General features: G+C 38.7%; 1 protein-coding gene across 2 annotated transcripts; it reads left to right on the top strand.

The window, feature by feature from the left end:
* Window positions 1–421: 421 nt before the first annotated feature.
* Window positions 422–15,224, top strand: LOC134540841 (dehydrogenase/reductase SDR family member on chromosome X). Of its 2 annotated transcripts, none has more exons than XM_063383827.1 (6): window positions 422–754; window positions 3,404–3,511; window positions 7,073–7,246; window positions 8,600–8,807; window positions 11,597–11,798; window positions 13,663–15,223. In XM_063383827.1, the coding sequence occupies exons 1-6, from the start codon at window positions 580–582 to the stop codon at window positions 13,852–13,854; spliced, it is 1,059 nt and encodes a 352-aa protein (XP_063239897.1). In that variant the 5' UTR covers window positions 422–579; the 3' UTR covers window positions 13,855–15,223. The 2 variants fall into 2 exon arrangements, with proteins under 2 accessions (XP_063239897.1, XP_063239898.1); XM_063383828.1 differs by having other exon boundaries at window positions 437–553; window positions 13,663–15,224.

Raw genomic sequence — 15,224 nt, 5'->3', positions numbered from 1 at the left:
TCATAGAGCACATATATTCACGCAATAGAGAGAATCCATGAATTCAAAAATCATAAAGAGGTATAATGCATTAAGTATACTGCAAAGGCCAAGAAAATTTTAATGTTATAATTTAACCAAAATTACAGAATTAATTTAACGACGTTTTACTTTTCTTCAGAAATGACAGTGCAAGCTAAACTTCTGTTTAAAGTGAATTAAATGAAAGATGTTAATTTTCTAGTAAAAAATATTATTTTTATTTTGTTTTTATCTTTTGGTTTACTATATAAGTATTTTTATTTTATTTTAGAAGAAAATTAATTATGGTTTTATGAGATGTGTTGTAAAAAACTGACATTAGTACTGGATTGCAATACTCAACATTATTCATTCGACAATAAAATTAGCTTTATTATGTTGTCTATACAGGAATATTGACGTGTTTATATTTTTTTTATGAATTGATGAACATGTGTAGAGAGAGTGGCACGATTTTGAAATGAAAATGTAAACACAGACAACTCACCGAGGAGAAAGTTGTGTATTGTGCTATTTTCAGTGGTTGTGTCAGGTAAACGTGAACTCTCGAGTCGAAAAATGTATATAATACTAACTATTGCACTTTCGTGCTTAATTGTGTTGCTTATTTTACGCTATCAGAGTTTACTGTTTGTAATTTACGCTGTCAAGTATGAAATTATTTACCTTTTCTTGGGCTTCAAAGCAGTAATAGAAGATTATATGTATCGCAAATGCGTCGATGAAATTAAAGGTACCTAGTACTTAACGCTATTTTTATTATTTTGTGGCATATTGGCTAGTTGTATAAAGTAGAGCTACCTATATTTTAGGGAGGAGTATGCTTGTATATGCACGGGCATTCACACAATTCATTATACAACTTTTGAATTAGGTGTATAGTACACCTTATTAACATGACCTCTTTTGTTAAATTGTTACTATACAAATATTTGAGGCAGATGCAACCAGAGTGGCTAGGATGTTGGCTGTCTCTAGAGTTTGATAATTACCTATCGTCAGTAGATTTGACATTACATTTAAACATTTTTTAAAGACATTGACATGTTTAAAATATGCTATATGCAACTGTGTTTAAACTGAGTTAGTTCTGTATCTTAGCGGCTTCTAGAAAATAAGATTTAAAAAAATTAAAGTCAAACGTTGGTTGGATTAGATTAGATGTTTCGCAAGCTATTGGGCTTTCACCATTTGTCCTAGCTTCCTCACTTCATCCTCTATTTTCTCCTCCCAACTTTTCCCTCCCTGCCCTTATAGAGTCCACTTCCCTTCTGTTGGCATTTACTAGTCCCTCCAGGTTTCTCCCCCTACCGACTAGCTCCCTTTCTGCTTCCCCCCTTCCATCTGCTTCACTCTTGGCATGTTTCCGTTCCTCACCCCACTACTTTTCCCATTTAAGAATTCCTTGAACCATTCCTGCATCTCCCTCCAGATGGTTGTACACCACTCCCACTAACCTCTATCATCCTGCCCTTGCATGGTCCGCTCCGTCCCTTCAAGTACCTTGTTGATTCCTGTGTTTACCTCGTCCTTTTCTTTTCCCTGTACGTCTCCTCCCTCTCTGACTCCTTGCCGTTGCATTGTTCATCTCCCTCATTTAGCCTTGTCTCACCTTTCCCTGCACAACAAAATTTGCAAACCCATTCGTTGCCCTCAAGACATTCTACGCCCTCTGTAACCCTTCCACATTCCACACTGAACCACTCATCGCACCGTATTCTTCTCTCTCTCTTACTCTTACTCTCTCTTTCTCTCTCTCTCTTACTCTCTCACTCTCTCTCTCTCTCTCTCTCTCTCTCTCTCTCTCTCTCTCTCTCTCTCTCTCTCTCTCTCTTCCTCCACGCTTTCCCACACCCCTTACATTTAACTCTGCCTGCCATCCCTAACCCCAATCAATGCTACGTGCTTGCCTCTGGGTTTATCCCAAATCCTCTTCTCCCTCTGCCTGTCGACTATTTTTGTTATATTACACTTCTGACTTCCTTAGGCCACTTTTCACCATCTTTAAACTAACTAAACCAAACATAGCTTCATAATCCTTTCATTAATTTACTCTATGTTTTGAAGCTACTATCCACCATCTTACCATCCAGTTAGACCAGCCACATTATTGATATTTAATACGTATTATTGATGTAGCTAATCTAATCGAAACAACCTTTCTCTTTAATAATTATTCAGTTTTTTTACGCAGAAGTCATTTGTCTGCAAATTTATCAAAACATGTTAAAATATGCAACATTTAACAAATTTCCTTTGTAGTTTTCTATTTGGTTTCATTTTTGTTTTCCTTGGATTTTTTTGTAGCCAAGAGTTGGTTTATTGGAATGTGTAGCATTTACAGTTAATTATCAGATCACTTGTGTATACGCCCCCAACATTTTCTCTTCTAGATTTGATTTTCACTGTATGTTAAATTTCATTGCCAAATACCAGCGGAAAACTGTATTTATATAAATTAATATGTCACAAATTGACCATAAAAAATAAGGGTTTGCTATGGTTGTCTCGCTAATTCAACCTGTTTAGCTAAAAAAATTATGATAGTCCATAGTTATTGACACTTGCACAGAAGAATCAGTTTTTTTTTTTTCCCTCTCCCCAAAATGTGTTAAGGGCCTTGCCTACCCAGACTCACATACTGTGTGCAGAACTTAAGACAAACCCACGCAATGTGGAAACTGCTAAAAATTTCAAGTGGAGTTAGTTTACGAAAAAAAATTAAAGATCTTGTTGATATTGAAAAGATAGTTGTTCCCAGATTTTTGTATCTATCGTTTATGAATAGTGAAGAATGGCTGACAAAAGGGGGTGTTTTCATACTAATGTTCAGGTGTAAAGTTCCGAGTAGCACCATAGGTGTATTATGCCTTTAATTTAATTGCCTTATTACTAAAAAAAATTATTTAAAAATGTGTAGTTTGTATTATAATTGTCCAAAGAAAATCACAGTTTAAAGTAAAAATTAGTTGTAAATGCAAATAAACATAATGATTATTGCAGACATTTTTTTTTGTTTAAAATATTTATTTTTAAAAATTACGGGAAAACTTAATAACACAGAAAACTAATAGTTGTTAAAATTGTGTAAAATAAAAATAAAAATGTGTTTTATATGCAATATCACTGTCTAGGCATTTTTGAAGTGACAAGAAATAAAATAATTTTAAGATTCGAAATGTTTTATACCAGGTCTGTAATAGTTGGCTATTTTAATATTATTATAAAACTGTTATGAAATAATGAATAAATTGTTAGTAGCTATGTTTCTCTCTCTCTTTATGTGTTGAGTAAAAAGGTGAGCCATGAAACAGCTGGACATAATCATATGAGTGCTGTGGTGGCTTGACGAACGTGGGGTCTCGTCTACGTTTGTTCCCAGAGTTCCCGCTGCGGCCGGGGGACGTGGCGGTGATCACGGGCGGGTCCCGGGGCATCGGCCTGCGCGTGGCCACCAGACTGATGTCCTGCGACATGCACGTCGTCATTGGTACGTGTGTGGCTTGTAAGCTGCTTTTGTTCATTTTGACGTGACACTGTCTAATAAATCGATGCACGCACGAAAAAGTGTCCCGTTACGCACATTGTCCCGTTACGTACATTGTCCCGTTACACTGTGTACCGTTACGCTCATTGTACGCTTGCGCCACATCTATCTCTCTTCCACTCGATTGGAACAACCATCGATTTGACTTTTCGAGGCACATTCAACTTGAAACACTCCCCCTTTCGTTTCCTACTTTTCCCATCATCGTCCTATCCTTAACAGAATAACACAGATTGGAAGAAGTTAAATGGCAAACATGTATAAAAGTTATAGTTGAAATAATCTCTTTGATAAAGTAATAAACATATTTGAATTAAGGAGTGCAAATAAAAGTAAATTATCAATTAAATTGTAGGTTTTTCATTTCACTCCTTCTTTGTATCCATACAAAATAGTGATAATTCAATAAAAATGATTCAATTTTATTCATAAAAGTATGCAATCATTTCATCAATGTTTTGTTATGACGTCACGTTAAACTATCGTCCGTAAACCAACTTTACAGACAACCAATTTATTTTAATTTTTTTTAACATTCATTCTGACATTAAAGTCAACTAAACAGCACTCTTTTCTTAAATATAAAATACTAATGATACAGTACTGTACACCTGTGAACCTCTTTCTGAAGCTCTTAACCTCGGACACATATTTCAGTTAAATCAAACAATCACCAATACTTTGAAATATGAAGAAATGTTAAATAACTCACATTTGCGACGACTTGCAGCCACTCATAGCATTGACACTTCAAGACGACGTGCAAACTTTTCTTCCAAGAATTCAACATGGCGAAAACTTTGAAGGACATGCTGCTGAAGAAAATTTCCAGGTGGTTCCCTTTCTTTATGTATTAAAAGGAACTTTTAACTAAATTATCAATGGAAGCATACCAGTTCGTAATAAATAGTGGGCCAGAAATTACCAGATGTAAAACCACCGTGACAGACGTAATTTTTTAAGTTGTACACAGGGGCGACGGTAATTCCTATACAGAGTGGATTGTTGTTGAGAAACTCTACCTATCATGAAACACGACTACGCTACAATGTTTAAACACACAGCTAGTCTCGAAACCTGTACGCGAACATTACATGCCCCTACTTACATGATTCAGTTCTGTATTCAGTGTAGTTGTTGTTTGAACTGGTTCCAAAATTTCAAGGCTTAAGGAGGATTTCGCCCCATGATCTTGAGTTTTTCCATCTTTTTTATATAATTCTAATTTTGAACTATTCATCCCAATTTTTTGGTATACGAAGGCATGAATTATGTCTCCCTGACCTTGTATTCCTTGTTGCAACCAAATATGTACTTATTAACATGCTCTAGTCTGTAAGTGCAGCAAGGAAATATCTTATTGTTCCACGCAGGCAACTACAACTATTATGATAATCGCACCAGTTCAAAAGTTTTCCACTTCAAAAAGTTGCCAAATTATATGATTATATCGTACCAACAAATTTAGCATGGAGGCTTTATTTGAACAGCGAAGTACAGTAAGTCCTCTATTTACGTAGTACCGATTTACGTCGTTTCGGATTAACGTCGCTAATGTTTGAGTACTCATGTTTCAATTTAAGTTGTCGCCGATTCACAATAACGTCGTTTACAATGACCGTAAATCTTTATTTTAAATAAAACACCGTATATAATTCGTTTATAATTCTTTGTTTCCTTCGGTAGTTAATTTATGCTATGTAGCGTAAGCTACACGTTCACCGCCTTATCTTATCATACATCATGAGGGACGCTTCCTGCTCTCCGCTGCTCTCCGCGCGGTGATGCAATACTACCAGCCCGCCCGCTCGGCCACCCACGTATCTCGCACGTAGAAGTGTTATCTACTTCCCGCAACGACACAGCATTTTCTCCTACCCCTTTTCGTCCAACTCCTTGGCACTTCAGTCGCTATGATATCATTGAGTTGGCCGGAGTTTTAAACGTGCCGTTGTTAACTTTATCGTGATTAAATGCGTTTGTAGTAGGCTACAGTATCAGCTCACTGCAATTTATGATTTTTTCTTCATAAGATGTCTTCCAAACGACTAAATTTATCTTCAAACGTAATTTCAAAAAATAAGAACAGAACACATGTTTCATTAGCCACGAAAATGGAAGTTTTGAGACGTTTCGATTCGGGCGAGAGGGCTGTTGAGATTAGTAAAGTGTTAGGTCTGCCACCTACCACAGTTCGTACAATTAAATAACCATTCTATAAAGCTGAGAAGTACTAGTTGGACTTGTTTCCCACGCTGTCGGTTGTCATTTGCTGATAAAATTGCCCGTTGTCACGTCTGTATGCCAGCGCTTCCGGCCGACCTTGGGCCGTGGCCGGCCGGTGGCATGAAACATGGCTCATTTTGCGTCGTTTCTATTTACGTCGCAGTTTTCAGGAACGTAACCCCGACGTAAACCGAGGACTTACTGTAACTAATGCCATAAATATGAAAATAATATTCTCTTTAATTTTATGAAAATTATATTGTTTCATGTGTGTAGATGGGTGTTTCCCACATAATAGGAATTTTTTATTTTTTTTTTAAATAATAAATTTATTTATTTCCTCTTTTTTTTTTTACACTGTCTACAATTCACTAATTAATTTAATTTTACTGGAGTTTTTAGCTGGTTATAATTTACAACTTATTCTGATAATTTAAAATGATAAGATTTTGATTAGTATATAATTTTTTTGTTCGTTCAAACCACAAGAAAAATTTATGCTCTAACTTTTGTTTCTATTAGAGTGGAATCAGACCTTTCGTTTAAAGAATTTTTTTTTGTTTTTTATGAAAACCACTTGGTTCCAGCCATGGTTTAAATTTAAACCATTGTAGTTTAAAAAAGCCAACCCTGTAAAAAAAATATTTAGTTTCTCGTTGGTATATGATATCGTGGGCGTACAAGGAAAAACCCTTTTAAGTCCACATAATGAAATTATGAGAAAATTTTATTTTTATATTCGTATGGGTTTGTAAAACATTGTGAAATATATACGGTACTGAAACACGTTTAATCTAACGTAATAGTATACTTGTCGTACAAAATACTCGTCATGAAACACATTAAACTGGACTTGTCACGTGGACATCTCATGGACTTAGGTGGGTTTTCCTTCTACTGCCCATGATTATGATCAGTGGCGTAGCCAGGATTTGTGTACGAGATGGAGGGGGGGATGGGGTGTTAAGCATGCCCCCCTTCCCACCCCCACCCCCCGCCGTATTAAAGTTCGGGGGGGGGGGGAATTTGGATTTTAAGGTGTGTGTAAAATAGTGGTATTTTAGCTGTTTTCGGTACTTAATTTTAAATATTGTAATGGTAAAAATTATTTTTACTAATTTTTAATATGAAAATTTGTTTGAGTGATGAATAAGAAATTTAATTAAATATTTTTGGCTAAGGGGGGGTTTGAACCCCTAAACACCCCCCCCCCCCCCTGGCTACGCCCACGATCATGATGCTGAACGTCCTGTGCGAGCGGACGGCCCCTTGTCGCAGGGTGCAGGAACGTGAAGCAAGGGAACGAGGCGTTGGCGCGGCTCAAGTCGGCCGGCGCGGCGAGTGGGAGCGCCGAGTGCCTCCACGTGGACATGGCTTCCCTCGCATCCGTCCGCCGGTTCGCCGAGGAGGTCCTGGCGAGGTGTCCCAGGATCAACGTGCTCGTCAACAACGGTGGGCAGCCGTTTCAGGGTCGATGCTGTGGCAGGCTGATGACAGAACTGCTACCATGACCTCCATTGATTTGGAACATGCATTAGGAAATTGACAAATTGTGAAATCTAGATACAAGATAAAAGATAAGATATTTCACTTGATTCTAAGTTAATTCTTTCAACTTCATATAGAATCTTTTTTTATCTAATTTTAATAGAAAACTCCACCTCATCAAATATACAAGAATGAGTACTCAAATTTTTAAGCTAGAAAATTATGAATGATAATAATTTAGATTCACTTTCTCTTCAAGGTTTTTTTTTTTCAACCAGAGGGAAAATATTAGATGTAAAATTTGTTTGTAAATGTTAATAAGTGATACAGTCTCAACTCTCATTTTACACTCGAAACCACAGGCATTAAAAATTTGTTCTTTAATAGCTTGAAGCCACTTTTACATGATATGTTGTATCTTATATAATATTATCCATATTATAAATGGATATTATTTTTAAAATATGACCGTTCTTTGCCATTAATAGGTAATGACAATGTGATAAGTATTAAAATAATTCTAGTACCCAATCATTCGTAAACATGTTCACTTGTACATGTTAACATGTCACTTATGATAGTAAAAATATTTACGTTTACTTTTCGTCTGTCTTAAGTTGTCAGTTAGATAGTCTGTTTGTTAATCAAGTACTTGTGTTTGTGTGTACCTATATATATATATATATTTATATTTATATTGTGCTTAACATTAAAGGCTATTCAGCAATGTAGTTCTCAATTTTTTTCTTCTTAGGAAGCCTAGTGTGTTTGTGCTGTTGTCATAGTTATGTCCAGAATAACTGTTTTGTTGTATTTAGCCCATTGTGTCCATCTGTGCTGTAGTATTATTTTTCTGAGTAATCCCTTCCACAGAATTTCCTGTGCTGTTTTATGTTTTTAATTTTTTTGACATAGCTGATTTGGGCTTGTTTTCTGTGTTTGCATGTTTATCCTTTTTTTTTTTTTTTTTGCCATTTTTGAGGTTTCTAATGACATACACTGTAATAGCATTTCATCGCTTAAGAAGTGACTTTTTTTTTTTTTAAATATTTTTTTTTTTTACCCTTCGTGGAAACACAAGCATTTAGCATCTTCTCGCGACGTGTTTCGCAAAAATCCAACAGAAAGCGCTGCCGTGGACTTTTTTTAACACCGGCTATCATTCAGTTCCAGCATGGCACATGAAATTAGTAAGCTCTCCTGAAAATTAATTTTCTTGTCACCTGGGCGGTGTTGTTTCTTAAGCGACAAATGGCTCGCTTCCAGAAGAAAAAAATATATATCCATAACGTATTGTACCTGTGTATGTTCACCCAGCTGGGATCATGTTCGCCCCGTTCGAGCTGACGGAGGACGGCTTCGAGTCGCACCTGGCGGTGAACTACCTCGGCCACTGCCTGCTGACGCACCTCCTGCTGCCGCGCCTCGCGTCAAGCGCCGCGCCGGGCGTCAGCAGCAGGGTCGTGAACGTCTCCTCGTGCGCGCACGAGTGCGCCGCCATCGACTTCCAGGACCTGAACACACTGTGAGTAGCACCCTTTCGCGAATCATGGGTTTTGACGTGACGTCTCGAAAAAGTGTCCCGTAACGCACATTCTCCCGTTACGCTCATTGTACGCTTGCGCCGCATCTATCTCTCTTCCACCCGATTGGAACAACCGTCGATTTGACTTTTTTCCGAGGCACATCAAACTTGAAACACTCCCATTCGTTCCCAACTTTTACTATCATCGTCCTATCCTTAACAGATCAACACAGATCGGAAGAAGCTAAATAGCAAACATGCATAAGAGTTATAGTTGAAATAATCTGTTCGTTGAAGTAATAAACAGATTTGAATTAATGAGTGCAAATAAAAGTAAATTTATCAATTAAATTGTATAGATTTCATTTCACTCCTTCTTTGTATCCATACAAAATAGTGATAATTTAATAAAAATGATTCAATGTTATTCATAATAGTACACAATCATTTCATCAATGTTTTGTTATGACGTCACGTTTAAACTATCGTCCGTAAACCGACTTTACAGACAACCAATTTTTTTTTTATTTCAATTAAATTTCAAACTATGCAACTATTTGAAGTGAAATTTCTTTGCTGGTGGGGGGCTACAATTTTCGAGCGTTACGAAAATTCCGGATCGCATGAGAGGGAAAGGTTAGGTACGTGGTGGGGTAATGGGGAGAGGTCATCTGCTGCTTCCCATTTTGAAATAAGCCGTTTAAATCACTCGTACTGATGAAATTGGCACCAGAGAATCTCTTGTAAATATGTTCTACGAAACTAGAAAGAAATTGTTAAAGTGTTCACGTAATTTAACATTGACAGAACGTTTCTCCACCTTCAGTATTAAATTTACGAAAAACAATTCCTGTGAACAAATTTATAAACATTAGGTTATCATAATCATTGGCAGTTAAAAACTGATTGTACGTAATATTTCAATGCCTCTCGGTGCCAAATTACACTGTATCAATTTCAGATGCTGAATCAATTTATTTTGTTTATTTATCTCACTCAGTTCCAATCAGTATCTATGTACTTTTAACGATTGCTCATAATTATTGTAACTAGGAATGAGCAAATCACATCCTCAAATACCAACAAATTCTTAGTAGCCAAAGAATTCGATTTTCAAGGAAAAAGATTATAAGAAAAATATTAAAGGAAGTAAAGAAAATTAAAAAATTAAACCATGGTAATATCTGAAGTTTACCAACTCAACTGTTTTTCATATCTATCCTATTACCAGTCCCCAAGATATTGTACTTTTAACATGAAATTTTTTATTTCAGACACTTATTTAAAGGGTAGAATGTTTCAAAAGTCAACACTGTAGTTAATATATTTTTCATTTATTGTGCATTATTTTATTTTTGACCCTTGACACATATATTTGGGTTCGAGGGTTACATTCGAGGTACTCTATGGGATTTAGATTCCAGACTCAAGGATTTGACCCGTCACTGATTTAAACATATAAGCTGGTTATTCAATATTTACACAGAACATTTTGTTTGATCTACTTGAAGAAATCAAGAGCGAGACAGTTTACGGTAAACGTGAGGAAAGTTAAGTACAGCACACTCCCGATTATCCGCAAAATTAAGTGGCAGGGCCACCGCGGATTGCGAAAATTGCGGATGATCCGCAAAAGAGCCGAAAATGGGAAACAAAAAAGGAAACATTAATTTCAACTTAAAAATCTAAACATTTATGTACAGTAAAAGTTACAATTAACGGTAAAATATTTTTAGTATTTTACTGAATAATTAATTAACATTAATGTAAACATAAAAGTGCTTAACCATACGACTAGAAACAAAGTGCGAAAGAGAAAAAATAGCAACGCATGCCAGCCTACTGCGTGAGTTCAGAGAAGGCCTGTGGCGTTTTACTGTACCTATACTGCACACAATACACTCGTCAGTAGAGTTCAAATTTGCTCACTTGTAATAAAATACAGATTTACACATGTGCTGTATTTTGTTGTGGCGTGCACAGATACCGTTATCACTCGCGTAATGTCCGCAGTAATTTTACCACATTTTTGGCCAAAAAAATGGGGTGCGGACATTATGCGAGGATAAATACAAAAGTACAAAATTTTGTGTCTTATTCATGGAACGCGCAATTTCCCGCGCCTTTATTTGAACCATTTCATACGAAACAGCACAGGCATTACTTCTTAATTCACGTATGTATATAGTTTAAAACTTTAACTTCAAGTTCTGGGAACTTCCCAGCCTTGGGTCCGCGAAACGCACGCCGTGTTGCATTTGTTGACTGCAAATGTTCTTTTATTTTCCGCCACTGACGAACACTTTTTTCGTGCACTTCAAACTCCCTTTCAGCAGCCCTGTTCCCATGCTCTTCAGCACAACGAACAACTCTTTAATTTAAACCGTGCAGTGAAGGATTTATTTTTACCCATTCTGTACTCTACACTACAAGACTCGACGCGAAACCCATGCCTTGAACTTGCGTGCGTGTTGGTCAGCTGTGTTTACCGTTAACCATGCTTTGTTTAGTTCGACGAATTTCCCCACCCTTTCAGGACAGGAGAGAAAGGACAGCTCAAGGTCACGGCTTTGTTTACAGAGCCGTCAACTTTACATACGTACTGCGTCCTTCAGGGGTGGCCAAAGTTGTGTTGCCCGCCGTAGACGACTGGTGCGGACATTATGCAAATTTTTAATTTTTTTCTTTTAAGGATATATAAATAAAGGGTGCGGACATTACGCGAGTGAATACGGTAATAGGGAGTTTACCGTGCCATGAAGGGTGTGTCCTGTGCCCGGCGAGAGCAGGAACCGGTACCTGGGCACGGTGGCGTACGGGCGGTCCAAGCTGGCACAGGTGCTGTTCACGCGCGCCCTCGAGCGGCGGCTCCGCGCGGCCGGGGCGCCCGTCCAGGCGCACGCCGTTCACCCGGGCCTGGTCGACACGGACCTCTTCCACGGCACGGCCGTCAAGCTGCTGCTGCCCTGGGCGCTGAAGCTGCTCTTCAAGGTGACGCTCGCCTCGACCGCGCCGTCGTCATCGTCGTCGATTCTTAGAGACCGGAAAAAATTCGCAGATTCATCTCGCGATAGGCTAAAAAATACAAATAGTTGTACCTCAGTGCCGCCTCTGCCATTTGGCTCGCAACTCACCTGGATGACTCCGGGCCAAATGAGAAACACCCGACCGAAGCTTTTATAAGAATCACAAGCTGATATACGTTGGGACGTCTCTCACAGGACAGCAGCCGATGGGCGGGGTGACATCTGACCGAGTGTACATAGAGCTGTGGAGTTCATCCTTTCAGGTCACTGAACCCGCGAATTTTTTCCGGTCTCTTGTCGATTCGGACGGACAGTCGTGGAAACGCGGGATCGTCATTCATTTATCATGTGGAACTGAGAAACTTAATGGCGTGTCAGAAATACTGTCTATCAGTTTTTTGTATGAAATATTTCGCACATTAAAAAAAAAAATGTGAGCGAGTCTTTCAGTAGTCACCAGAAACGTGTAACAAATAATGTAATGAGCAAATTCGTGTGTTCTCATGTTGCAAATACACCTAAAAACACGAAACTCTGACAAGTATCTAACAGAGAATTCTTTCAAATACAGTCAATTTTACAAACCTAGAGTCCATATTTTTATATGATTTCAAATTCAAACTAAGCTAAATGTTGCACACAGTGTCGTTCTGCACGAAATGTTTTATTTTTAGGGATCTTACAATACAATTTTAAATTATTTGGAACAATAAAATTTCTAAGATGAACCAAAGCAATGACATCAGTATCATTTTGTTGAACCTTCACATTGTTTCTATTGTATTAACAATCCTTAAGTACATGTAATTGTTTACCCTTGGGGAAAAAAAAATCATCTTTGAATTACAAATTACTTTAGCGCTATAACTCCTGTGTACTTTTTAGGGACTGTGAAAGCACTAGGTATTAATGAGAGTTTAAGTATTAGCAGTGTTATTATTAACGAGGTTTCACTGCAGTGCCGAGATTCCCCGAGTCTGCGACTTGGTGCACGAGTCCACATACCAAAGTGCTAAAGGGCGCCACACACGATCAGTCCAAACTGACAGTTTAGACTTTACAGTCGGAACTGAACAGCCAGAACTGCCATGTGTGTGTGCAAGGACGTTGGACTGAACAGTTTGAACTGATGGACTGACGGACTGATAACTTACCATCAAATCGGACCGTGTGCTCAAAAGCCCACAGTCAGACTTGCCGTGTGGGGGTATAGACATTCCGTCAGTCCAAACTGTCAGTCCATTTAATCAACAGCTGAGCTTCGTAGCAGACGTCTTTGTTTATATAATCTTTGTTTGCTTTAGTTCTAGGTTTGTGTCATAGAAAAGGGAGAGATATAGTTTGTGTTTGTGAAATAGATTTATTCCTCTGAAATGGCTTCCAGGTCGAAAGATTTTGTCGCTAATTTTATAGAGTTATGGCATGAACAGGAATGTTTGTGGAACATCAAAAGTAAAGATTACCACAACAACATTAAAAAGAATACCTAACCACAAGACTGATCGTGTGTGGGGAAAGCTTCAGTTTTGTCCAAACTGTCAGTTCGGACTGTTCAGTCCGAACTGAGCGCATGGACTGATCGTGTGTGCAGAGAGCCTCAGTTCATTCCAAACTGTAAGTTCCGACTGAACAGTCCGAACTGATGATTTGGACTGACGTGTGTGGGGGCCTTAAGACGGTTGGGTCGAAGGAGCTGTGTTGTGTTTCCACAGATGCCGGAGTTTGTATTATTGATAGTTCTGTATCAGCAGTGCTTTTATTAACGATGTTTCCAAGCGCCAACGTGTCGAGACGGTCAGGTCGAAGGAGCCGTGTTGTGTTTCTCCCAGACGCCGGAGCAGGGCGCCGTGCCGGTGCTGTACGCGGCCGTGGGGACGGAGCTGGAGGGGGCGGGAGGCACTTACATCAGCAACTGCAGTGTCGTCCCGTGCAGCGAGGCGGCGGCCCGCGAGACCACCCAGGAGCAGCTCTGGGCCCGCATGATGGGGATGCTGCAGCTGGAGACCTTCGGCGGGCTCTAGCCGGCGTCGCGCACGCCCCTTGTATCCGTCTCTCGTTTCCATTGTCGTTTAGTGGACTTTTCATAGTGAACAAAAAGAAAAAAACTACATCCAGTTTCCCAGTTATTGCCTTGTCTGAAATGCCTACAACTCACGTAGTTTCGGTTCCCTGCAAGAATTCCCGAAGATTTCCGAAGTTTTTCGTATTCGGTATTAACGCCACTTCAGCCGCTAATTCAGAAGTTTCCAATTGAAAAACAAGCATGTTGTGACTGACCTTACCCGACCTAACCCTTCGATTTTTTTAAATTTCAATTTTTGAGAGAAATCCAAAGTTTGCACGAACGTGGTAGGGAACCGAAACTACGCGAGTTGTAGGGTCCCGAAATGCAGACCTGGTATTGTATGTATGGCATAGGCAGTAGCGGATCCAGAGGGGGGGCTAAGGGGCTCAAGCCCTCTCCAAAAGCATCTGGGTCCACTATTGTTTTAGTGCTTGCCTTGATAAAGCCTAGCCTCAGCTGGGTCAAGCCCCTCCCAAACCAAAATCCTGGATCCGTCACTGGGCATAGGGACCACAAAATAAAAAGATAAATAAAACTGCTCTGCAGCAGTGTCTGAAAAGGATCAATCAAAGCATTGCCCCAAAATTTAACTAAGAAAATAAATCAAACTTCACACGCAAAGTAATACAAAGAAAAAAAATTATCGTTGCATAAACAGACAAAACGCACGAACTTTAAAAAAGTAGTCGAGGTTAATGTGTCCATTATCAATGGAATCTTCCTGATTTGTTAAGATACTTTCTGAAGACAGTGCATGCTTAAACTGAGAAACCATTTCAAATACAATATCCATGGCTTCTGCTTCAGTTAAAGACCCAGATGAAATTGACATCTTGAGCTCTACACAACAATTGACTGTTTAACATACAATAATTTCCTTACTCAACATTGTGTTCTTCGCAGGGTTTTCACGTTAAAACACAGCATAATTAATTGTATTGATTTCGCAAAATAAATTACGATTTTGTTTTATTTATTTCTTGATGCAACATTTTCCCCCGATCCCCAAGGATGGGCTAAAGAATTTGCAAGTTGTCAGCACTGGGGTCAGGAAAGGAGAGGTAAGTAGAAAGGAAAGGGAATACTTATTAGTAGGGTGCAGCCATTGAAGGTTCATAAATCTTGGAAGTAGAATATTTCTTAGAGTGCTGAACCTATTCAAAATATGTTGATCGTGCTTTGCTTAGTGAGCAATACAAAGTTACCACCCACATCAGCATCATTACAATGTGTGATGTTTTAGAACAGTCATGTGATCATGCCATTCTGAGTTAGTACTTCTACATTTGGTTCCAGTGGGCTCTCTGACTCCATTCAGAACTACTA

Source organism: Bacillus rossius, chromosome 17 (assembly GCF_032445375.1).
Source record: "Bacillus rossius redtenbacheri isolate Brsri chromosome 17, Brsri_v3, whole genome shotgun sequence".
Lineage (NCBI taxonomy): Eukaryota > Metazoa > Arthropoda > Insecta > Phasmatodea > Bacillidae > Bacillus > Bacillus rossius.
This window is presented reverse-complemented; position numbering and strand designations above follow the sequence as displayed.